This window comes from Rhinatrema bivittatum, chromosome 6 (genome assembly GCF_901001135.1).
Source record: "Rhinatrema bivittatum chromosome 6, aRhiBiv1.1, whole genome shotgun sequence".
Lineage (NCBI taxonomy): Eukaryota > Metazoa > Chordata > Amphibia > Gymnophiona > Rhinatrematidae > Rhinatrema > Rhinatrema bivittatum.
In genome coordinates, this window is record NC_042620.1 from 33,095,143 (window position 1) to 33,119,892 (window position 24,750).

The 24,750-nt window shown below is 46.0% G+C and overlaps 1 protein-coding gene across 1 annotated transcript in view; it reads right to left on the reverse strand.

Moving 5' to 3' along the window:
• The window catches only part of ADCY5 (adenylate cyclase 5), a 472,164-nt gene extending 468,770 nt beyond the window's left edge, over positions 1-3,394 (reverse strand). The window contains exon 1 of the mRNA XM_029605225.1: positions 3,015-3,394. Coding sequence (XP_029461085.1) covers positions 3,015-3,086 — 72 coding nt within the window. The 5' untranslated portion in view covers positions 3,087-3,394. The remainder of the gene's footprint in view (positions 1-3,014) is intronic.
• Positions 3,395-24,750: the final 21,356 nt, after the last annotated feature.

Consider the following 24,750-nt stretch of genomic DNA (forward strand, 5'->3'; position numbering starts at 1 on the left):
CCATTGTTGTTCTGGCTTGTTGTGGGTTCCAGTTCAGTTCTTCTCTGCACATTTCTATTTCTATTTTCTGGTCTCTTTATTCTGCATTTGGTCAGGGTCTGTCTGTGTTCTGCATATGTGACCGAGGTGAGGTGTTTTGCTGGCATGTAAGTTTCTGTGTAAGAATCTATAGCAGTCTGATTTGTTTTGTTTTCCTGATTGGAGGTGTATTGGTGTTCTAGAGCCTGGTGTAATATGTGCAATGTTGCCTTTTCACAGGTAAGGTTGTTACTGATGAAGTGCTGTAGTTAGGTTTACTATATTGTAATGGTAATTCTGTTCATTTCTGTCTTTTCGAGGGCCAAGCCTATAGGGGCTCCAAGAGTCTTTTTTTTGCAGAGTTTTCTGGTTGGCACCACAGCAGTGCTTGTAAATATAATATGCAGGTTGTAAGTGATATTTTTGCCTCAAAGGACTGTGCTTTTGAATGTTCTTTTTCGTGTAAAATCTATTATAAATGCACAACTGAATTCTGTGTCTGTACAGGGTGTGGGAGTTAGGAGCGGGGCACTCGTGCAAGGCTGTAAGGTTTGCCATGGGTACCTAATACCCTTCCCTTGACCATGGGTTCCATAGGGGGTGGGGATGGGTGTCAGTTTTTAAAAATAAGATTGCTGGAGGGAGCTGGGCTTTCTTTGACCCGCTGAAGACAGAGACTGAATGAATTGAGGTGGGGGGTGGAGAAACACAGCCCAAAACTTGTTCGCACAGGGCAGCAAAAAAAAGCTAGCAACAGCCCTGGGCTCTTTAGATACACAAGGTTATCCTGTTATAAGGCTTTGAAAACTAGCACAAGTAGCTTAAACGTAGCTCACGCAGCGAAAGAGCAGCCAGTGCTAATCAATCAGCTGTTTTCTTTTATCGCATGCAGTAATGTGCCACGTTGCAGCGCTCTGGACAGCTTGAAGTACTCAGAATCTATCCGTGGGATGACAAACGCATGCACAAGGGTGGCGAGGTCAGCCTTATTAATGTACTGCTTTGGCTGCTTCACTTGTTGGAGTTAGAAGTACATATTTCTGGCTACTGTGGGAATGTGGGATTTTCAAAGTCAGCATGGACTCGGAACTGGCCATATGATTCCACAAATCTGGGCAACAGTAGAGAGCTGCCGCTTTCAATTATGAAACTTGCAAAGACTGCCGCTCATTGAAGGGAAAAAAAAAAAATCCCTCACAGTTGTTCACGCCATGGTAAGAACATGACCGGATTATTGCAACGCACTGTACAAGGGTCTAACAGATAAGCCCTTTCACAAACTCCAAATAATGCAGAACTCTGCTGCACGACTGATACAGGATGCAAACCGGGATCTTTTATTTTATTTTTCTTAGATGTGGGTGAACAGCCATTGGGGCAGATAGGCTGCAGGCCACCGGCATCCATCATCCTTTTTATGAAAACATATTTCTTGAAATTGTTTCAGGGGCTTCATATCATGACCCTTAGGCGTCATAGTGGATAACACATTGAAATCGTCGGTGCAGTGTGCTGCGGCAGTCAAAAAAGCAAACAGAATGTTGGGAATTATTAGAAAGGGAATGGTGAAGAAAACGGAAAATGTCATAATGCCTCTGTATCGCTCCATGGTGAGACCGCACCTTGAATACTGTGTACAATTCTGGTCGCCGCATCTCAAAAAAGATATAATTGCGATGGAGAAGGTACAGAGAAGGGCTACCAAAATGATAAGGGGAATGGAACAGCTCCCCTATGAGGAAAGACTAAAGAGGTTAGGACTTTTCAGCTTGGAGAAGAGACGACTGAGGGGGGATATGATAGAGATGTTTAAAATCATGAGAGGTCTAGAACGGGTAGATGTGAATCGGTTATGTACTCTTTCGGATAGTAGAAAGACTAGGGGGCACTCCATGAAGTTAGCATGTGGCACATTTAAAACTAATCGGAGAAAGTTCTTTTTTACTCAACGCACAATTAAACTCTGGAATTTGTTGCCAGGGGATGTGGTTAGTGCAGTTAGTATAGCTGTGTTTAAAAAAGGATTGGATAAGTTCTTGGAGGAGAAGTCCATTACCTACTATTAAGTTCACTTAGAGCAGTGGTTCTCAACCTATTTTCGGCCGGGACACACCTGACAGATGGTTCTCACGTGCGTGACACACTGAACATGTGACCATCATGGGGCTAAATGTAAACATGCACTCTGCATCCTCAGGAACCCCCTCGACCCCCCCCAATAATGGGTGCAGAGCAGAACTAGGACATTACCCGTACAACTCACCATACAAAAAAAGATATTCTGGTTCTGATGACATCTCAGTAATAGCATCACAAACTCCCTTTACTACCAGGCACAATAGCCCTCCTTATGAAAAGGCAGTAATTTACCACTAATGCATGTCCTATTGAAAGAAAACAAATAAGATTGATACAAATGTGTACAAGCTAGTAAAATACCTCACCTCAGTCACACCCAGAACTGACCTTCACCAAATACAGACAGACCACAAATTATAAATATGGAGACAGAAACTAGAATGGAAAATCAAAAAAGCCACTCTGCATGCAGTGCAAACCTGGAGAAACGGAAAGAGAAATATAGCACCTAACATAGTCCCAGGATCTGCAATAATGCACACAAACTAATCCACACAACATTACACCTGTATTATGGAACATACTCAAACAGCAACAGCCCTATCTATGAAAAGGCAGCACTACAAATATTAAATCAGGTCCTAAACACCAATACACCTCCTATTAGGAAAACAGAACAAGCCAAGCTGCTATAGAACCCCACACAGAAATAACTGTAAAACTATATTAATAAATAGAATAAATGTTTCAATACATCTGATGAACAGAATAACATCCAACAATTAAAAACTCTTAAAAATTATTAAAAATTGTTCAAATATCAATAAAATATTTCAAAACAGCAGATACATCACATAATACCCAATAAGTAAAATGGCAGTCAAGAAAAATAAACTTAAAAAGCCACCTTTACTTACCCTCTCCAGCAACTCTCCTACTCCCTTCCCTTGCAGGCCAAAGCATATCCTCAGGCTCCTGAAAGCTCCCATCTGCCTGCTTTTACGGCTGCCGGGAGTTCTAATGGCCCCATCTGTAACTGGCACAAATGAGCGTCACTTTTACTTTAATCATGGCTCTGCCACGCTCACTTTTGGGGAATCCCTGCTCTGTCGCGGCTCTCTGCCACTTTGGAAGGGGGAAATCCTGGTGCAGCTGGTCTCTTCTCTTTGTGGCTCACTGCTGTATTTAATTTCAGTATGGCCTTGCTTCAGCGGGGTCAGGCTTCTTCGCCCCCATTGGCCTGGACACTGCCACTGCTCCCAGCTTCCCTCAAACCACTCCACCCCCAGGCTATGGAATGCTCCTTCTTCCTGCTCCACTGGCTAGTCAGAGGCTTCCTCCCTTCTTCCTACTCCCACTGGCAAGAAGAAGGGAGGAGGCTTCTGATTGGCCTGCGGGGGCAGGAAGAAGGGAGGAGGCTTCTGATTGGCCAGCAGGGGCAGGAAGAAGGGAGAAGGGAAGCACAACTGGGAATGGGGGACACCGGGAGCTGTGACACAACTACCGGTGCTTGGTGACACACCGGTTGAGAATCGCTGCTCTTGATGATCATCTTACTTCCTTGTGTAGGATGAGGTTGACATGCTCAGATTCTATGGCTTTTGCCGCGTTTTTCCAAAACACCCATTTTCAATGGTCTTTGTTTTTCGCGCAGCTTCACCAGTTTCCCAACTTCATTCGAAAACTACTCTCAAATCATTTCCTGTTGTCTTAGGGCTTCCCAATGCAGCAGACGACGAGTGGTCAGAACATAAGTATCCTTTCATTTCACAATTAACACAAACCCTTTCATTGAGTGTGTACCATCAGTGCAAATCCCCACACATGCCAAACTGCAAGATTGCAAAAAGAAGATCTCAAAAGGTCGGACACGTCTTGGCCTTTTGTTGCTGCTGGTTGCTCTTTACAGGGAACTATTTGTTTTATTATTATTCCATCTTCAAAGAAGCGAACATCCGTTAGAAGCTGCGCCTTGCCATTGATATCTGTGGGCAAATCCAATTGCTTTCAATTTCTCTATCACATTACTTTCAATGTCACCTGGCCTGGCATTCATTTGTCTAGCGATGGTGTTAGTAGGACATAGGGATGTGCTGGTGTTTAAGGAACGGTCGGTGACCTTTCCGATTTCATTGGCTTTCGTTTTCGAAATAAAACGGAAGAACAACAAATGGAATTTCATTTTTTTTTTCCCCTTTTGATTCCTTCCTGCATGGAGCTTGCTTTTCCTCCAAACGTTGTCTTTACTTTTGCCCAGCAGGAGGGTAAAATCAAGGTCTTGGCCGCATTGTGCGGGCTCTCCTTTCTCTAGCAACCAGCTCCGTGGCCATCACTTGCCTCTTCAGCTTTGTCACTGACGCTGACTTTCTTTTGCCGTATATTAAGCTCTGCTTTTTATTGCGAGTCCAAAAGCCCTCTTAAAACAGCTCCCGCTTCTACTTGCTAAGTAGCTACGGGGCACCATCGCAGGGCTTCCTGGCTTCTTTTCAGCAGAAGGGACAGCTAGCGGCGATAATAGCATATAATAATATTCATATTCAATCCATGTTTACTGGTATTACTTTCTTATTGCTCCTGGCCGTCAGCAACTGTGTGGAAAGGTAGCTACACCCTGGAATTAAGGAAACAATAAAATCGTCCCGCTGGGAGTTCTTAAGAGAATTTTCATTTTTTTTATATTCAATTTTAAACACACACACACACAAAACAAAACTCTTCAACGCATAAAGATGAAATTTTTAAAGCCTGGCGCACATCGACATTGGGAGATGCACGCACAAGTTGGGCTCGCACGCCCCCACCGAATTTTAAGAGCCGCCCAGATGCTTGCGTATCTCCCGCTGCACGCACATCTCGCTCAGTTTCACAATGGGTGTGCTGTGGGCGTAGTCTGGGCAGGGCGTGGGCGTTTCAGGGCACGGCCAAGAGATGCGTGCGTAGATACTCACATGCCCGGGCATGCACCCAGGTCCACCACGGATACGCAAGTTTACTTCAGCTATGGAGGAAGCGTAAGTTATAAAAAAAAACCCTGCCGTTTTGGAGGAGTTTAAGGGGTCTGAGGTACCTGGGGGGGAGTGCAGGGAGGTTTGGAGGATCTAGCTCTTAACTGGGCGAACTGGTGAAACCGGCAATGGTGTGGCTATGTACCCATTATAAAATAACCTTATGTACGCAACAGAATCAGATTTTACACGTCTAGGTACGCGCCCACTTGAAATTAGGCGCACATATACCCGCGCTCAGGCTATTTTATAACGTGTGCATATGTGCTTGCAAGTCATAATATTGCCTCGTCCCTGGGCGTGCACCAATGCACATGTGCCAATGTGCACCTGCACGCCACTTTGAAATTCACCGTCATATGATTCACCACTCCATATGCCCAAATGTGGTAGTCTTTAGAGAAGGCTTATGCCCACATTTCTAGTGGCCCATTGGAGGAGGAAAAGCAGAGAAATCACTGAAGGGCCCTCTAGTTTCCTGTGCTAACTTTAGATCTGAGCTCCCTGATACAACCATCCTACCTGTCCTGACTTTTAATAGTTTATTATTGCAAAATGTTACATATTCCAATAATGAGTTAAAACAGGGGGGGTGGGGAGTCCCCCTAGCAGCCCTGCCCCCTCCCAGTCTGCATGCACAGGGAGCGAGTGATTCTGCTCCAGCCTCACTCATCCCCTCTGTGCTCTCCTTCCCCCCCCCCCCCCCGCCTCACTTAATTTCCATGAAGATAAATAAAGCCAGGGTGAAAGTAACTCCGCTTTCTATGCTTTCCAATCTAGGGAACGTTGGGAAGAATTATGTAAAAGGTCTGTCCATCCATCCATCTGTAGAGATAATAATTCTCCAGCAGGAGAGATGGAAATTCACCAAACTTGGCATGCAGGAAGAAAATGTGACTCTCTCGGATGAGTCTGAAACCCAGAAACATCAGATCGGTATTTTTGGAGAATCGAGTCTCCAATAAGGATATGAGGCTGTGTGGGGGTATGTGGGTGAGGAGTGTGGGTGTCAGTGTGGGTATGCTGGGACCAGGTGTATGTTTGGGATGTGTGTGTGTGTCTGCATGTGTATGTGAGTGCATGGTGAGACTGTGTGGGGTGGGGGAGTGTGGATGGTGTAGGTGTATGTATGTATGTATTTGGCATGTGTGTAGGATGGGTAGGGTGGGGTTGTGTTTGAGTAAGTGCACGTGTGTGTACATGTGTGTGTGTACTTTGGAAACATATTGTAGCCTGTGGCTAAGATAAATATTTACACGACTTACTTCTGGAGGGACCCAGGAGCAGGCAGAGTCGGGAGTTAAACAGAAAACGCTGCAGTATATGAAGAGGCAGGCAGGAAAAGTCCATGGAGGTTTGGAGCGGGCAGAGATGTTCCATGGCAGCCCAGGCAGGGATTGCAGCCCTGCTGCAGAGAAGGGAGCACTGGAGAGAGGCTCAGCTGGAAGAGGAGAGAGTCTGGCTGTGAAGCAGCGAACGAGCTCCTCCTGGAGGCAGAGAAAAAGAATTGCAGCGTGCAGCACGAAACACCTTCCCCCCCCTCATACACACACACAAAACAGAAGGTCCTACAGCAATCCAGCTGCTGAAGAACAGCACCAGGCCTGCCTGGATGGGCAGCAGGATGGCTGAAGATTTGCTGCCTTCCAGCTGTACTAAATCTTACTCAGCAGAGAACGGCCCTCTGTTTCCTATCCGGCCTCTTCCCTCCCAGGCAGCCTACTGGGAACAGGAGGAGAAGGGCTGAGCCTGGATCAAATAGAGCAAAGAGGACCATTTTGGGGAGGTTAGGAGGGATTGAGTGGGGTATCACTGGGGGATGAGAGGGGATCAGCTCGGGGACATGTTTCTGTGTGTGGGTGGTGCTGGGTATCCGTGTACGTGCGTGTCTGTACTGGGCAGGGTGAGAGGTCAGAGAGGGGATGTAAGGGAGAGCAGACAAGAGCACGGGAGGTACACCTGCCTCCTCCTCACACCCCTTCCCTTGCCCCCACTACTTCAAGTCACATCCTATCTCCAGATCTTGGAACGTCTGATCCTTCCCAGATGCTGGAACCCACCCCAACCTCTCACACAACCTCTTCCTCCTCCTTAATCCCAGGGTTTCCATCCCTCTCCCTCCTTTCCCAAATTCCAGATCTCCTCTCACCTTTGCTCTTCCTCATCGCCCATCTTCAGTCCTCCTCCTCTCCTCATTCCGGGTCCTCCTCCCGTCATCTCCCAATCCCTAGTTCTCGTACCCTCTTCTTCTTTCTCCATCCCTGAGATTTCCTTTCTGTACTGCTATGTGAGATCTTTCCCTCCCCTAATAAAAGTAAATTAAATTATATTGGCACAAGCAAGGTTGGTAATGTAATATATAAGATGGAAGTGTTTTATCACTGTGTGGCCGACCCTTCGGTTAACCACTAGATGGCCTTAGGCCCCTTACCATCAAGACTCATAACAGCTTAGTAGGATTTTCTATTCCTTTTTCAGTCTCTCCAAAGAGCTGACTGTGATTGGCTATCCCGAGGGCATAAGGTGGAGCTAAAGATAGAGAGAGTGTGTGGTCATTTTGAGTTGGTGCTTGAAGAGTAAGGAGCTATTTTTCTGTAACAGACACTCGATTCTGTTACCAGTAAGCCCCGGGTTCCTAATGCAGGATGAACTAGGGGGAGGTTCCATTCAAATACAAACCTCCTTCTGCGGGGTCTGGAATGGCCGTCCCACTTGTAAGGGTATATAACAGCTCCTTTGCTACAGTTCAGGAGGCAGTCCTTTAAGGTTGACAAAGGCGAGCCTCTTTCAATGGGATGAGGGGGATCATGGGATGAGGGTGAAAGGGGGTAGATTCAGGAGTAATCAGAGAATATTCCTTTACAGAGAGGGTGCTGGATGCATGGAACAGCCTTACAGTTTCCATGGGGGTAAATACAAGAGATCTCTGAAGGAGTGATGGGAACTGTACAGCTAAATTACTCTGGCAGACTAGAAACACTGTCCCATTTCTCTGTTTCTGCTCACACAGTTTGAGTTTCTCCCCTCTCCCCTTCCAGTGTACTGTTTTTCAGTGTTAGTTAATTGATGCCTTTGTCTACACTGGCATGTTATCACCACAAATGTCAGTGCATACAGTATTTGTTAGCTCTCCTGGTTAAACCACCATAGAATAAGAAGAATAATGTCTGCATCACTGTGTTGATGGCTTATTAATGCCCTAGCCTGCAAGGCCATAGATCTGGCAATGCGTGCCACCAGGAGCAACTCCACTAATAATTAGTGCCTGCCCCTCCAGCAGCCACATCACCAGGAACATCTGTATCCGTGTAGCAGTTCCACTTACTAACTAGTGTCAGACTCCACATAAGTACAAAATTCTCTTTCTTGTAAACCGCCTAGCAATGTTGATTTGCGGCAAATAAATTTAGTAAATAAATAGATAGAATAAATAAATGCTATGTTTCTATGAAAATCGACATTTTTATTGGCAGGCCTCCATGATGGAAGCCTCATTAATATCAATATCTTATCGCTGATTTGAATGCTATGAATCTTTTTCTTATTGCCTGTTGGCAGATGAGAATTCTCAAATATGAAGATCACAAAACCATCCCCGCAAAAAAACAAAACAAAACCCAAAAACAAACCCTTTTGAAAGCTACAAAGGGCTAGAGTTTCAAACTATGCCCAAAATTTTGATAAACGATTCTTAGCTTGAGCTAGATAAGAAGAAAAGAATATTAAAAAACCCAAACAAATCCTCATTCGTCTCTCCCAAAACCACTAAAATAAATGTTCTCATATTTGGGAGACTGACGGAGGTTGGAAAAGAAAACGTTTGCGCCAATTTTCAAGAAAAAAACAAACCACAAAACAAACTTTCCTATGTGAAGTTATCAGCAACTGAAAATGAAGATTTCCCATAGAAATACCAGGAAACCTAGAATTGTGGTGGCGCTCCCGTGCCACCGTGATATAACGTCATCCAGTTTTAGCAAGTGTTGTTTTGTTTGTATAACTCAGATGATGGGGAATGTTTATTTTGAAGGATTTTATACTTCTTCTGTAACATAGTAGAGAGGTTTGTTGAACATGGACACCGATTTTTGTTGAGAGTTTAGATTTATATGTGTTACAGAGTAAACATCTTACAGTGAGTATTTCATATTATTCTTTGATTATTACCACTTTTTTTTTTATTTCATTTCTATGGAACAGAATACAATACAAAGCAAACATCGTTCGTAGGTCAAAATGTGCCTAAAAATGAGAAAATCCCCCCCGACCTTTCCAATTAAGGGGCGGATTTTCAGAGCCCTGCTCGCGTAAATCCGCCCAAAACCGGGCGGATTTACGCGAGCAGGGCCCTGCGCGCCGGGAAGCCTATTTTACATAGGCCTCCCGGCGCGCGCAGAGCCCCGGGACTCGCGTACGTCCCGGGGTTCTCGGAGGGGGGCGTGTCGGGGGGCGGGGCCGGAGCGCGCGGCGTTGCGGGGGCGTGTCGGCAGCGTTTTGGGGGCGGGTACGGGGCGTGGCCACGGCCCGGGGGCGTGGCCGCGCCCTCCGTACCCGCCCCCAGGTCGCGGCCCGGCGCGCAGCAGGCCCGCTAGCGCGCGGGGATTTACGTCTCCCTCCGGGAGGCGTAAATCCCCCGACAAAGGTAAGGGGGGGTGTAGACAGGGCCGGGTGGGTGGGTTAGGTAGGGGAAGGGAGGGTAAGGTGAGGGGAGGGCAAAGGAAAGTTCCCTCCGAGGCCGCTCCGATTTCGGAGCGGCCTTGGAGGGAACGGGGGGAGGCAGCGCGGCTCGGCGCGCGCAGGCTATACAAAATCGATAGCCTTGCGCGCGCCGATCCAGGATTTTAGTGGATACGCGCGGCTCCGCGCGTATCTACTAAAATCCAGCGTACTTTTGCTTGAGTCTGATGCGCAAGCAAAAGTAGGCTGATCGCGCTTCTTTTAAAATCTACCCCATAATTTTTAAGGTGACAAGCACTGTTCCTGTGGTTCGGTGGCAGTGCTACGTACTCCACCTGGAAGGCCTAATTTTGATCTGCAGACCAAGCCTTCCATCCCCTAGGTCAGCGTCCCAGCCCATGGCGGGGGGGGGGGGGGGGGAGAAGGAGCCCACACCATCACGCAGCAATGCATGCACTGGCCAGGCTCTCGGGGTTCACGTTAGCTGGGTTCCGGAAGGAGCTGCCGCCTGTGGTCTCTGGGCATGGACTAGGCTAGGTGGCGGGTTATAACAAAGTAGGGGAAAAGGCCTGGATGGTTCCAAATGAAGGCTCGTGGCCCCAGAGCCCTGTAGAGGCCAATTCCTAATGAGCAGGAAGATCAAAAGGGGAGAAGGAAGAAACAGCCAGACCAAAAAATAATGTATAAGATGACAACATCTCTTGGCAAAATATGCAAGAACCTCATCCCTGCCCCCCCAGTGTAAAAGTACAAAAACTTCAGGTAATATTAAATGAAATGAGTCTTTGACACTCCCAGTCTTTTTTATTTATCCTCCATAAAACCTAAGAAATGGATCCCTGTGTCCAAGTATTTACGATTTCTTCCATTTGAATCCCATGCTGGCTTTTTCATTGGTAAGGTAACCAACCAGCCTTCCATATGAGGAACGAAGGGATTTCCTCTGCTTAGTCACTCATTGTTAATTCTGCTGCACAACACAGTGCTTTGTAGGGAATGGAGAAAAATACGTGTACATGTAGCAACTTGTGCACGTTCACCGTGACTTGGTTTATAAATTAGGAGCGGTCAGACTGGGATGTAACATTCAGGCCTATCCTGTAAAGTGCGGCCGCGTTTACCCTGCTCCTAAGCCGCTTTTAACTCACGTTCCGGCCGCGTTAGCCCTTCCTGCGATCCCGAATCCCCTTTAACCTACTCCTACCGCGTCCTAAATTCCCCGGGTAACCCCTTCCGCCCGCGGCATGCATATTGCATGCAAACGAGCGAATTAGCTCGATATTGCATGCAAACGAGCCAATTAGCTATTCCCCTAGCATCCCGTAACCCGCGCCCCGACTAACGCTACCTTTCCCTGCCGTTTTGTCGCGCGTTTAACCTGCAAACTTACCGCCTACCCTGACCCAGGCGGTAGAGGCATGGGTAAGGGTAGGTGGCAAGCTTTCCCCCAGCCCCCGCTCACCTGCCCTGGCCGCGATCATGGGTGCCGGTCTCCGTGGCAGCCCCAGTCCTCTCCCCTCCTCCCGAAGCCAAAAAAAAAAAAAAAAGCTTTTTTTTTTTTTTGGCTTCGGGAGGAGGGGAGAGGACTGGGGCTGCCACGGAGACCGCTTTCCCCCGTGCAAGTAAGTTGTTTCGCCGCTTGTCTCTTCTCCCCCCTCCCGGAGCAGGGTGCGAAAAGCTGCCTTGCTCCGGGAGGGGGGGGGGGGAGAGATGACAGCGGCGAATCCAAAAAATAAGCGAAAAAAACTTAAAAGCTAAAAGTAAGTTGCTTCGCCACTGTCATCTCTTCTCCCCCCCTCCCGGAGCAGGGCGCGAAAAGCAGCCTTGCTTCGGGAGGGGGGGAGAGAGATGACAGTGGCGAAGCTTTCCCCCAGCCCGGACGCCGGCAAAAAACTTACTTTTTTGCAGCCAGCCATGAGCAGGAACACGATCTGGCCTGCCTTAGCTCCTCCCGACAAGATGGCCGCCTGCACGGGGAAAGCGTGCAATTGGCCGCTCAAGACGTGATGTCGTGACGTCACGTCTTCAGCGGCCAATTGCACGCTTTCCCCGTGCAGGCGGCCATCTTGTCGGGAGGAGCTAAGGCAGGCCAGATCGTGTTCCTGCTCATGGCTGGCTGCAAAAAAGTAAGTTTTTTGCCGGCGTCCGGGCTGGGGGAAAGCTTCACCGTTGCTAGTGTCCCCCCTCCTCCCGGAGCAAGGCGGCTTTTCCGCCCTGCTCCGAGAGGAGGGGGGACACTGAAAAGTCGTTTCGCCGCTGTCTTCGCCGTTGCTTCGCCGTTGCTTCGCCGCTGTCAGTGTCCCCCCTCCTCCCGGAGCAAGGCGGCTTTTCGCGCCCTGCTCCGAGAGGAGGGGGGACACTGACAAGTCGTTTCGCCGTTGTTTCTGCGCTGTCGCCGCCGTTGCTTCCTGGTATCTGTCATTTCAAATGACATTTGAAATGACAGATACCAGCGTGGCGTGAAGCCTTAGGCCCGCGCACCCAGGATCCTGTATAGGCGCTCTATCCAGTATCCTGGGTTGCGCGGGACTAAGGCTTTTCGGACGCGGCTTACATTTACATATAATTAGGCTTCAGGATCGAGCGGTAGGTGAGCTGCACTGTGCGGGCGGTAACCGCGGGTGCCGTAGGCACTAACGCAGCTCTTCCTACCGCTCGGTACTGGATAGGCCTGATTAGGAGGTAATTTCTGTGGAAAATCGCATTTTGGCACCTACCCGAGAGGTCCTTTGGCCTAACTTTGTGCACCTCTGAAGCAGTTTAAAAGCTTTAAAAAAATATATATTTTATCTCTAAGAAAACAGAAGGCAATTTAGCTTACTTCCTTATTTTATTATCTGATTTTGCATGCACAGACAAAAATGCCACCAGCAGCTAACAAAAGCTAATGAGAGCTCTGATGGCACAGCAATATTTCACACTTCATATACAATCATAGGACAGAGATAGCAAGCTTTGATCAGTTTATCATACTCTACATGCTTATACATTATTTGATTTATTAATTATGTCATAAGAAGTCAAACATTGCAAAGGAGATTGCTTTCAGAGGTCCTTTCGGTCAGAAAAGCACGATTGAATGATACTCGTTGCAGAGCCTTTATTTTTTTTTTTTTGCCATCAGCTCTGTCCTTTGGAATCATCTTCCAGATTCTCTTTGAATGTTTGATGACATAAAGTTATTCTGCAAACAGCTGAAGTCGCTACGCTTTCAAACAGCCTTTTCATAATGTAACTTTTATTATGTTTAACTGTTTGATTGTTTTATTGTTTTAAATTATATTGTTTTATTTGCATAATTTATTGTAATCCACTTAGTAATGGCATCCATGCTAAGTGGAATATAAAAGATATTAAATAAACAAATAAAATATTTATGGCTTTTCATCAATATGCATTAAATTCCAAGAATCTTACGCCCAATTCCGTGTAACTGATACCTATGCATAAGCTCACCTTTTTCCTAAGAAATAACCATTACTGTTTGGAGTAAACAACTTTATCTGCCTCCATATATGGTTAAGCTTTTGCTACTAAAGATAATATAAATATATAACTCCTGGCATGCGGTAGCTACGTCATCTCCAGTACGTCTGCCTTGCAGCTGTTAGTAGCTGGTCCTAAAAAGTGCAGTCTCACCTTATGATGGCAGCAAGCATAACCTAACTGGGATTTCAAGCCTGAAATCCAGAAACTCACCACATTTCCAAAGGAGGGGGTGGGCGTGTGAAAATGTAGCGGATATCGTGGCGTTTTTCCAAAGCCCATTTACGCGCATAAAAAAACATTTGACAATTCAGCCTTATGGAGTGAATTTTCAGACGAGTTACGCATATAAAAGTAGCAATTTTAAAAAGTCCATTTATGGATGTAAACCCTTTTATAAATGACCTCCTTAGTGTGGACAGGAATAACTGGGCAGCTGGATGGGGTCGATTGTTCTTTTTTTTTTTTTTTCTTCTCCTATCATCTACTTTGTTTTCATACAGTTGTAACTGTGATAGATTGGTTGTAAATAATTACTGAACTGGGAGAGTGCTTCATACGAGGGTGCGATTTATTAACATAGAGATTTCCTTATTTAACCATTTTTGCTTTTATTTTATTTATTTAAAAGTACCCGCCCCCTCCTAATAGCTTGGGGCGAGGCACAATAATACATACATAATATTTAAAAGGAAGACAAAAGAACAATGAATAAAATATGCTTCCAAGAATGGCCGTAGGAAGGGCAACATATCCTCAGTGTGCTACTCCTGCAATATTTGGTCAGAGGGATAAGCCAGCTGAAATAAGTATGTTTTTAGGAGGAGCTTGAAAAGTTTGGAGTCTTTAGTTAATCTGGTCTTACTTGGGAGGGAGTTCCATAATGTTGGGCCGTGAACTGAGAAGGACCGCTCTCTTGTTACCGTTAATTGTGTAACTCTTGGCAAAGGAACATCTACAAGAAATTGATCTACAGAACATAAAGCACAAGTTGGAGTATATATTCTTAATGTGGACTGAAGCCAAGGTAAATTAATTTTGTGGAGTAGGTCGTGAATGAGGACTACAGCCTTGTACGAGATCCAGTAGGGAACAGGAAGCCAATGAGAGGCTTCTAGGAAAAGTAAAAAGTCATTGGATAGGTGGCGATGTCCTTTCGTGGATTGCAAACTGGCTAAAAGACAGGAAACAGAGAGTAGGATTAAATGGTCAATTTTATCAATGGAAAAGGGTAAACAGTGCAGTGCCTCAAGGATCCGTACTGGGACCGGTGCTTTTCATTATATTTATAAATGATCTGGAAAGGAACACGACGAGTGAGGTAATCATATTTGCAGATGATACAAAATTATTCAGAGTAGTTAAATCACAAGTGGAGTGTGATAAATTGCAGGAGGACCTAGTGAGACTGGAAAATTGGGCGTCCAAATGGCAGATGAAATGTAATGTGGATAAGTGCAAAGTGATGCATATAGGGAAAATAACCCAAGCTGTAGTTACACAATGTTAGGTTCATATTAGGAGCTACAACCCAGGAAAGAGACGTCGTAGTGGATAACACATTGAAATTGTCGGTTCAGTGTGCTGTGGCAGTCAAAAAAGCGAACAGAATGTTGGAAATTATTAGAAAGGAAATGGTGAATAAAACAAAAAATGTCATAATGCCTCTGTATCGCTCCATGGTGAGACCGCACATTGAATACTGTGTACAATTCTGGTCGCCACATCTCAAAAAAGATATAGTTGTGATGGAGAAGGTACAGAGAAGGGCGACCAAAATGATAAAGGAGATGGAACAGCTCCCCTATGAGGAAAGGCTGAAGAGGTTAGGACTGTTAAGCTTGGAGAAGAGACGGCTGAGGGGGGATATGATAGAGGTGTTTAAAATCATGAGAGGTTTAGAACAGGTAAATGTGAATAGGTTATTTACTCTTTTGGATAATAAAAGGACTAGGGGGCACTCCTGAAGTTAGCATGTGCCACATTTAAAACTAATTGAGAAAGTTCTTTTTCACTCAACGCACAATTAAACTCTGGAATTTGTTACCAGAGGATGTGGTTAGTACAGTTAGTATAGCTGTGTTTAAAAAAAGGATTGGATAAGTTCTTGGAGGAGAAGTCCATTACCTGCTATTAATTAAGTTGACTTAGAAATCAGCCACTGCTGTTACTAGCAACGGTAACATGGAGTAGACTTAGTTTTTGGGTACTTGCCAGGTTCTTATGGCCTGGCTTGGCCACTGTTGGAAACAGGATGCTGGGCTTGATGGACCCTTGGTTTGACCCAGTATGGCATGTTCTTATGTCCAGAATAGTGGGTTATGCGATCAAGGTTAGGAGTACCGGTAAAGAGTTGAGCAGCCGAGTTCTGTATTATATGGTGTGGACGCAGTGTAGATTCAGTGGTAACCCAAAAAACAAAGAATTGCAATAGCAAAAGAGCAAAATTAGCAGGTTTCAGAAAAGGTTTGACATGACAAAGTAGTTTCAGCTTATAAAAGGAAGATTGGACAATGGATTCAATATGTGGTTTTACAGAAAGTTTAGGATAAAGAAACTCCCCAAGATTACGTGCTTTTTCAGCAAAGGAAAAATTAGACCCATCCTGCATACGTACCGAAGGATTAGGCTAGGAAGCAGGTTGTCCCAAGGAAAGAACTTCAGGCTTTTTTACATTGAGAGAAAGCTTGTTCTGAGAGAGCCAGACTTGTATCTTAGATGAGCAAAGAGAAAAGAAATGGATGTCATCAGCATAGAGTTTAAATGACACCCCAAGTTGATCGACAATCCGACATAATGGCGTAAGGTAAAGACTAAACAGAACAGAAGAAAGGGCAGAGCCCTGTGGGACACCTGATAAAATCTGATGCCAAGATGAAGTAAATGAATCGACCCTGATTTGATAGACCCGAATGGTCAAGCAGGAAGAGAACCAATTAAGAACAGAGCCGCCTATGCCTATATCCTTCAATCGGGACAAAAGAATATTATGATCCAGAGTATCAAAGGCAGCACCGATATCCAACAGAACAAGAATGTATCCGGTTCCAGAATCAAATCTTCGATGAAGGATATCAAGAAGAGAAATAGAGTCTCAGTGTTGTGTGCTTTATGAAAACCAAATTAGTGTTGGTCCAGTAAAGAATTATCTCTTACTCTTGGAACCGCTGGTTTTGTTCCATTTTGTTTTACTATGTTCTTGTTGATGGATATTTGGCTGTTTGTTAAAGGGGAAGAATGGGGAAAATACCTTCATTGAATAAAATGATGTTATTCCTCATATGAAGCAACTTACTAGAAACGTATTCCTCTGTTGTAGCTCTCTGCAAAGAAACATTTTTTCTCTCTCTTAGAGTTAGCCAGTAGAAGGAAATAAATGAATGGACTATTCAGAATGTCAGAATTTAGCTTGAACTCGATTGGATTTTTTTTTTTTGGATGTGAATTCTATTTCGTGACTTTACTAAGCCCAGTACGGTGTGAGGTGCTGGGTTCAGATTTAATCAGTAATTCTCCATGCCCGTAAGGGAAAATCAACAAGGAAAAGGTTTAGCATAAGAAAAAGTGAAAAGAAATGAATAGCCCGCTTTCTTATTGTTGGCTTTGTGTACTGCGCCGGCAGGGAAAGGGTGGCTGCTGGGCCCACGGATACATTGCTCAGTACTGTGGTGCGTGCGGCTCCCACATAAAGGGAGAGGCAGCAAAGATGGAAAACCTGGATTACCAGGAACCTTGGCAGGCTGGATTTCTACGAGCATGGGATATCAGTAACAGAGAACTGTCAAATTCATTTCCTAGGCTCTAATGAAACGACCAGAAACAGCAAATTAGCAAAGCAGTGGCTTCTATGTGCTGAGAACTTTTCTTGTTCAGGCTGGAGTACATGGAGTGAGAAGTATGCAGCTCTAACAGGTTGAGATCGCTAATACTTTTAACCCTTTGTTTCACGGGGGGTCCACTTTAAGGCAGGAATGCAGGTAAATTAAACACACTCCCTTAGGAATGACATTAATGCCACAATAATACTGTTGCTTCCTAACCTTTTTTCTTCACGAAGAGGGTGGTGGATGCCTGGAACGCTCTTCCAGAGGAGGTGGTGAAGATGAAAACAGTGCAAGATTTCAAAAGGGCATGGGATAAACATTGTGGATCCCTAAAGGCCAGAGGATGGAAAAGAAGAAAAAGAGTGCATGGGGGTAACTTGCTGGTGTGGCGGTTACTACCCTTAACCAATAAGCCTTCATACTGTTGATGCAACTCCAACATTGCTCTCTGCTTCAATGGCAGGGGGTAAGGGGAATTGTACTCAGACTGATGGTCTGGGGAACTGATAAGTATGGGGATGCCCTGTACAGTGCAGCTGATGCTACCATAAGCTTGCTGGGCAGACTGGGTGGACCGTTTGGTCCTTTTCTGCCGTCATTTCTATGCTTCTTTGTTTTCACAGGTGCATCTGCCCAGAAGCAAAGAAATCAAAGGAAGTATGGTTGTTTTTCCTTCCAAGTTCCACAGTGAAGAGGGCCCCTGCCCCCCCCCCCCCCCTTGACTGCCTGATATGTGGCAAATCAGCTCCAAGAGTCTTTAAACGTGTGATTCCCCCACAACCCCATCTTCCACTGCCGGTACCTATTGTGCCTATCACGACGACTCCTCCTCATTTTAAATGCTGGATCCCCATTTCTTCTCTTCTCAGCTGCTCCCAAGAATGTATCCTAAATGTTTGTACTTTGAGCGTAGACATTATGTACTGGACCCTACTGCATGCACTTAAACATAGACCCTAACTCGATGTACCACATTTTGAGCTCTGCTAGTTGGACATGTTAAAATGAATCCGTTTATCTTTCTCCTCTTCCTTTGCAGATCACTTGCTGAGCAGAAATAATCCAGGTGAATCACTAGACTACTTGCTTACCAATTTCATGCCGCCCGAAATGTGGAACTGACTACATATCAGTTCTGGACAGAACTGTGGTCTCTGTTTTTTTGGTGAGCGCACTTTTACAGGTGCTGGACAGGTCTCGCAAAATCTCTGGCAGCGAGGAGCGATGAGGAGTCCCATGGGGCAGCTGCTGTCCAGCTTTCTCTTCTCTAGACGAGAACTGTAGTGTCTACCTCCCTAAACTTAAATAAATAAGAAAAAAAATCTTCCCTAATCCCAAGCTTAAAAAGAATCTTCCACAACGATACAGGTCTGCTGCTGTCTGTATGAATCCACTCACAGAAACAGGAAGTAACTAGAAAACGAAATACAAGATGCAATTTCCCTACCTAACTCGGTTTCTGCATTTCCTTTAATTAACGTAAGAACCTCTTCCAGTGAGTCTATTTTTGGCACTCAATGACTTCCTTTAAAGAACAATTTCCACCAACGGGGTTTCATTTAGGAAGAAAACGACGTTTCCACCTAAAGGGGGTCATTTCCAAAGCCCTTTCTGTGGGTAAAACAGTGCTTTACCCATAGAGATGGACTTTTTTTTTCTTCTTAAAACTGCCCGCCTGATTGCCTGGTGGATAAAAAGGGAGGCACAGGGCGCCCGTGCAATCTGCTGGCAAGAAGTACCCGCGCACTTTATGCCAGAGCTGGCATTCACCAAACTACCACCATCTGGGTAATTTTTCAGCATTTTCTACGTGGGTGAACAGGTGTTAACCTGCAGGAGAAACTTGCTGGAAAATATCCCTGTCCCCTCCTTCACGGTGCTGGTAAAAGGACAGGCGCTGCTTGCAGCTCGCATGCTTTTACCTGCAGGGAAAAGGGGCGGGATTAGGTCGAGAGAGGGAACGTGTGTGTGGGCATTTCATTTTGAAATCTCTGCATCTACTTGCACACATATGTCACATCAATTGTCTCTCATACACACACATGTACACACTAACACGCTCACATTTTCACTTTCACACACATGCATGCTCGGAACTAGAAAAGGTACAGAGAAGGGCAACCAAGATGATAAAGGGGCTGGAACAATTCCCCTATGAGGAAAGGCTAAAGAGGTCAGGACTCTTCAGCATGGAGAAGAAACGGCTGAGGGGAGATATGATAGAGGTCTATCAAATAACGAGTGGAATAGAACGAGGAAACGTTAATCAGTTGTTTACTCTTTTGAAAAGTACAAAGCCTAGGAGAGACACAATTAAGTTATTAGGTAATACATTTAAAACTAATAAGAGAAAATATTTTTTTACTCAACACATAATTCAGCTCTGGAATTCATTGCCAGAGGATGTGGTGAAAGCTAATAAGTTCCTGGAGGAAAAGTCCATAAAGCATTATTAAGGTGGAGTTGCAGAAATCCACTGCTTAGACCTGGGATAAGCAGGTTGGAATCCGTCTACCCCTTGGGATCCTGCCAGGTATTTGTGACCTGGCTTGGCCACTGTTGGAAATAGGATACTGGGCTTGATGGAGCCTCGGTCCGACCCAGTATAGCATGTCTTATATTTTTCCCTCCCTACACACACACTCTCTCTCACATGTTCATCATGTCTCACACCTTGCTCACTTACACTCTTACTTCTTTCATTCTCCCGTACACACGCTCCTTTCTCTCCCTTTTCTACTCACATACAATCATTCTCCTCCCTCAATCCATCAATGGTAGCAGCTTCCTCCTTCCCTCTCCCCCCCGCCCCGTAGGGAACCAGTCTTCTCTGTATGGCTTCACGGATTTTCTCCTCTTTTCGACGCTACCGCATTTCCTCTTCTGTCGGGCAGGGCCAATGCTCCTCTTTTCACCGTGCAGATCCTTTACTGGGCTACCACGGGAACCTGATATTTCTACTCTTTCCACTCGAGCAGTCAAGTTTTCTTCTTCTGGAGGCCCTGCTTCAAGTTTCTGCAGCAGGATCCGGAGGGGGTTTTTTTTGGTGTTGGCCCGTAGGCTCCGGAGATTACTTTGGAATTCTGGAACCTGCGGGCCAAATCCAGAGAGAGTTCCCAGGTACGCCCGTCCATCCTAAACGTGGCTCCTGACTCCCTTTCTCCCGCTACACGCCCTCCCCCTCACCTTCTCAAGAGCCTTCCTGCCTCCAGAACGGCTGTTCTGTTGTGTTCTGGTACCGCACAGTTCTCAGCGAGTTTGAGCCCGGCAGTCCCCAAATTCCCGGCCTGTTCTCGCAAGAGAGTTTGAAGAAAACAGAGCACCTGTTCTAGAGGTCACACTGGCTGCAAGCCTATGGAGAAGGGGAGGAGAAGACTAGGAAACTAAGGGGTGGGGGCAGAATTCTGGAGGCTGACTGATGGGAGAGGCAGGTGGGGGTTGAGACTGGCTGAGATGGGGTAGGGGATAGTATGCACTGGGGTAAGATAGTGAAGGGGAAGAGGAGCTGGAGAGAGAGAGAGGGGTTATTGGGGGAGATGAGCTGTGGGTAGAGTGTGTGGGAGGAGCCTTAGGGTTGTTGTTGTTTTTTAACTTTTATATTTATTGCATTTTTAACAAATACAAAGAATCCTCTTTGCACAGCAACAGTGAGATCACTCACAAAAGAAATCATAGTGGTAATAATTACCAGTCCATAAAGAAACTAACAATAATGTTTACCTTTATAATCTCAGACCTCAACTTAATGACCACAGTAATGTGGGGGAAAGCAGAAGAAAAAAGTTGAAAAGCAAAAGGAAATATCTTACGAGAGACAGCAGTTACGTGAATAAACCTGCAGCATTTCCATTTACAATCCTTAGACACTCAATCTAATGTGATGAAAGTCCAATAGACTGCCTAGAATCTAGAGAAGCATGACATTGTTCTGGGATGAAGAACATATAACAGACTGTTCTATACTTCACTATACATTTACAAGGATATCTCAACAGGAGGGAGGCTCCAAGAGCCCGACTGCCTGGCAGAGAGCCAAAAAGCCTTTTCTTATTTCTTGAGTTACCCTTGCCATATCAGGAAAACAAAAAACCATGACTACTTGGCCAACCAAGATAAGGATTGTTCACATTTTTCAGGTAACATTTCATTCATTAATAAAGGAAACCAATAATGTTGCTCTTTCGGTAATTTTTTGAGAAGATTACAATTTAGAGGACAAATTATCAAAATCTACAGAAGGATGAGTCAACCGCTACCTGAGTAACTGCAGAATGAAAAGGCAAAAAAAAATACAACTTACTAATTACAGGAACCTTATCTGAGGGAATACACAAATTTTCTGGAAGATATTTCATCAGAGTTATTTGTGATTGTTCACCCACAAAACGGGGAAAATATAGGAATCTTAGGTTTAAATGTTTTAGGTTATTTTCAATGTATTCCATTCTTCTCAACAATTTTTCCTGTTCCTTGATTAAGAAAGCATTAACAGACTGTAAGTGTTTAACGTTGACTCCCAAAGCGTTAATCTTCCCCAAAGAATTCTGATGCTGAACAGAAGTATCCTGTGCCAGAATTTCCAATCTAGAGGAAATTTCATTTACCTTATTAGAGAAGGCAGTAAATGACAAAGCAAAATTGGCCATTAGGTCACATATGGCCTCTAGCGTTATGACCACCGGTTTGGAAGGCAGGACACGAGTTCCAGCTCTGACCAAGCAGTGCCCCAGATGGCAAGGTGGATAGCCCATCAGGGTTCACCCGCTGCTTTCCCAACAAAAGGGCAGGGCCAGCAACTGCCAGGCCAGGGCGTTCTCTCCTGCCGATGATGGAACAACAAGGAGGCCAGCACCAGCAGTGACTCCCTCCGAAGTAGGCGCCATCCCGATGACCTCATCATCTGGCGCCGCAATTTCTGCAATAGGAGAGCTCCGTAATGCCGGCAGCAATCAGGTGTCTGAGGGGCTGAGCGACCCCTCCTCCCTGGGCAAAAACAGCCCAAGGGGACCTCCATAGCTCCTCCTTCCACTCCAGGAACCGCAAATTCCATGATTAAACTTTGCCCAGGGAGCAGAGAGGCCTCAGAGGGGAAAACCCTGACCTTTCCCTTTCTTTTCAAGGAGACTAAATCAGGTAATCAAAGTAAAACTAGGTCTAACCGGGCAGATGGAATTCACAGAGTATTCAAGCCGCCATCTTGGCTCCTCCCCCACAGACCTAATTTTAGCTGCTCGGAGTGCACCTGAGTAGTCAGGATGGCAGGGCCAGTGCAAGGGTCTGCAGTGTCCTAGGCAGACCAATGTAACACCCCATCCTGAGTTGAATGTGCCCCTCTGACAGTGGTTGATATATAGAGCTATGGTCTCTCTCTCTCACATGCACATTTTGAAAATGGCACCCCTGCGTACCCCAGACAGCGCCCCACCCACTGATGCTGCCCTAGGCGACTGCCTAGTCCCACCTAACGATTGCGCTGGCCCTGATCAGAGGTGAACTCTCCCCACCCTCTGGGCTGGTCATATCATTTAAGGAGGACCCTCCTATTGCCCAGGGGGTTGGCCACTTTGCACAATGATAGTCCTGGCTCTTACACTGAAGTGGCCCCTGCTTGAAAAATAATGAAGAGCATTGATCATTGATCTAAACTATCAGCTGGACAATTGCCCATCTTCCATAGGGACTCACAATTTCCCATCACATCTTCCCAAAGGTTGATAATACATTTTGCTAACAGGCAGCAGGGCCTCAATTGGCACATATCCATGAGCTATTTCTTGAAAAGCTCCAGAGGTGAGCTGGTGCAGAATTTTGGAAAATCTGAGGCATGATATTTTGTACAGTTCTCCTGGTTTTCTGTCTTCCGTGCCTGAACCAAGCTACCTTGTACCAGTCCAGATTGAACGTTGGATACCTGGGTTACCCACTGTTCCAAGAACTCAGTTTTCTTTGAGAAAAGAGGGATGACTCATCAGACTGTATCCACATATACATGGTCTGTTCCAAAGCACAGGCCAAACTGAATCCATTTATTTTAGGAGGTTTCACTACAGAAGGCCTCATGGCCAAACCAGTATGAGCTTCAGAAATGAAACCTGCAGAGATCTTTTTACACCTCCTCAGGAGCCACTTGTGCTATAATTTTGGATGCATCCTCAGTTTTCTCCTTGGCATTGAAACTCCAGTTTCACTCCACGAGGCCTCCAGCTCCAAACCGCTGCTAGCTTTCTCCAAATTGCAGTCCTCAGGTCTCGTGCAATTAGACAGGAGAACTTCCTCAGAAAATGTCACACTCAGCTCAGGTCCCAGCATCTCCCATAGCCTATCATGCGACTTGGAGGGAGGGAAACCGTCGACACACCTGGGCTAAGAGAAACCTCCTCACAGCAGGGCCACCTGCTCATCAGCTCCCCGCAACGGGTGACTTCACTGAAACTCTGGTAAGGAATTCAGCAATAGAAACATAGAAATGATGGTAGAAAAGAACCAAATGGTCTATCCAGTCTGCCCAGCAAGCTTATGGTGGTATCTGTCGCACTGTGCAGGTTACCCTCATGATTATCAGTTTCCCAAACCGTAAAAGTCAGGGCCCTCGTTGGTTACTGTCTGAATCCAATTCTTTGTTACCCCTTGCCGTTGAAGCAAAGAGCAATGTTGGATTTGCATCAACAGTATGAAGGCTTATTGGTTAAGGGTAGAAACCGCCGCACCAGCAAGTTACCCCCTTGCACTCTTTTCTTAATTTCTATCTTCCTCTGTTGGTTGGAGTTCACAGCAGGAGCCACTGTGTTTGGTTCCCTTAACTTCCCTTTTCGTTTAGATCAAAGTGTTGCGCCCTGTTGCGTAGGAGGTGGACCCTTGAGCCGAGGTGGTGTTGACACTACCTGCAGGGCAAGTCCTGCGGGTCCCCACCGTCGGTAGGCGGAACTGGCTGACTGACAGAGGCCGGCTAGAGCTTCACCACTACCAGACCTCGTTCCCCGCAGGTTGAGCCCTTGGGTATCGGGGCTGGCTGGAGTTAGGTGGGCCTCCGTCCAAGGTCTTCTGATGGACGAGGAGGAGGTCAGCCAGGGACCAGCAGTGGTACAAATAGGAGGTCTGATCTGGATGAGGCAGAGTCCCAGAGACCCGGGCGCCAAAAAGAACAAGAGACAGACAGGGGACGCCCAAGTAAGAACAGGTTGAAGACCGAGAGGCCAAGTCCAGACTGAGTATAGCAGAGGCATCTTTGGGCAAGTTGGAGTCAGGGCAGGCGGCAGGCAAGGTAGCGCAGTGAGACAAGGCAATAGTCAAGTCCAAGAGAAGATCAATAGCGTGGTCAGGCAAAGCAGAGGTCAGGTCCAGGAGATGATCAGTAGCGCGGTCAGGCAAAGTAGAGGTCGGGTCCAGGAAATGATCAGTAGCGTGGTCAGGCAAAGCAGAGGTCGGGTCCAGGAGATGATCAGTCCATAGAACAAGTAGAGTAACACAGGAACACCAGGAACAAGGAGAATACTGGAACTAGGATCAGGAACAGAAACAAGACACGAACCAGGAACATGAAGGAATCACCAGGGAAGCAACGAATTACACGACCAGTGTGGAGACCTGTTGCAAAGGCAACTAACTGAGGCTGGGCCCGGCCTTATATACTGGGACCCAGTGATGTCATCATCCGGGACCAT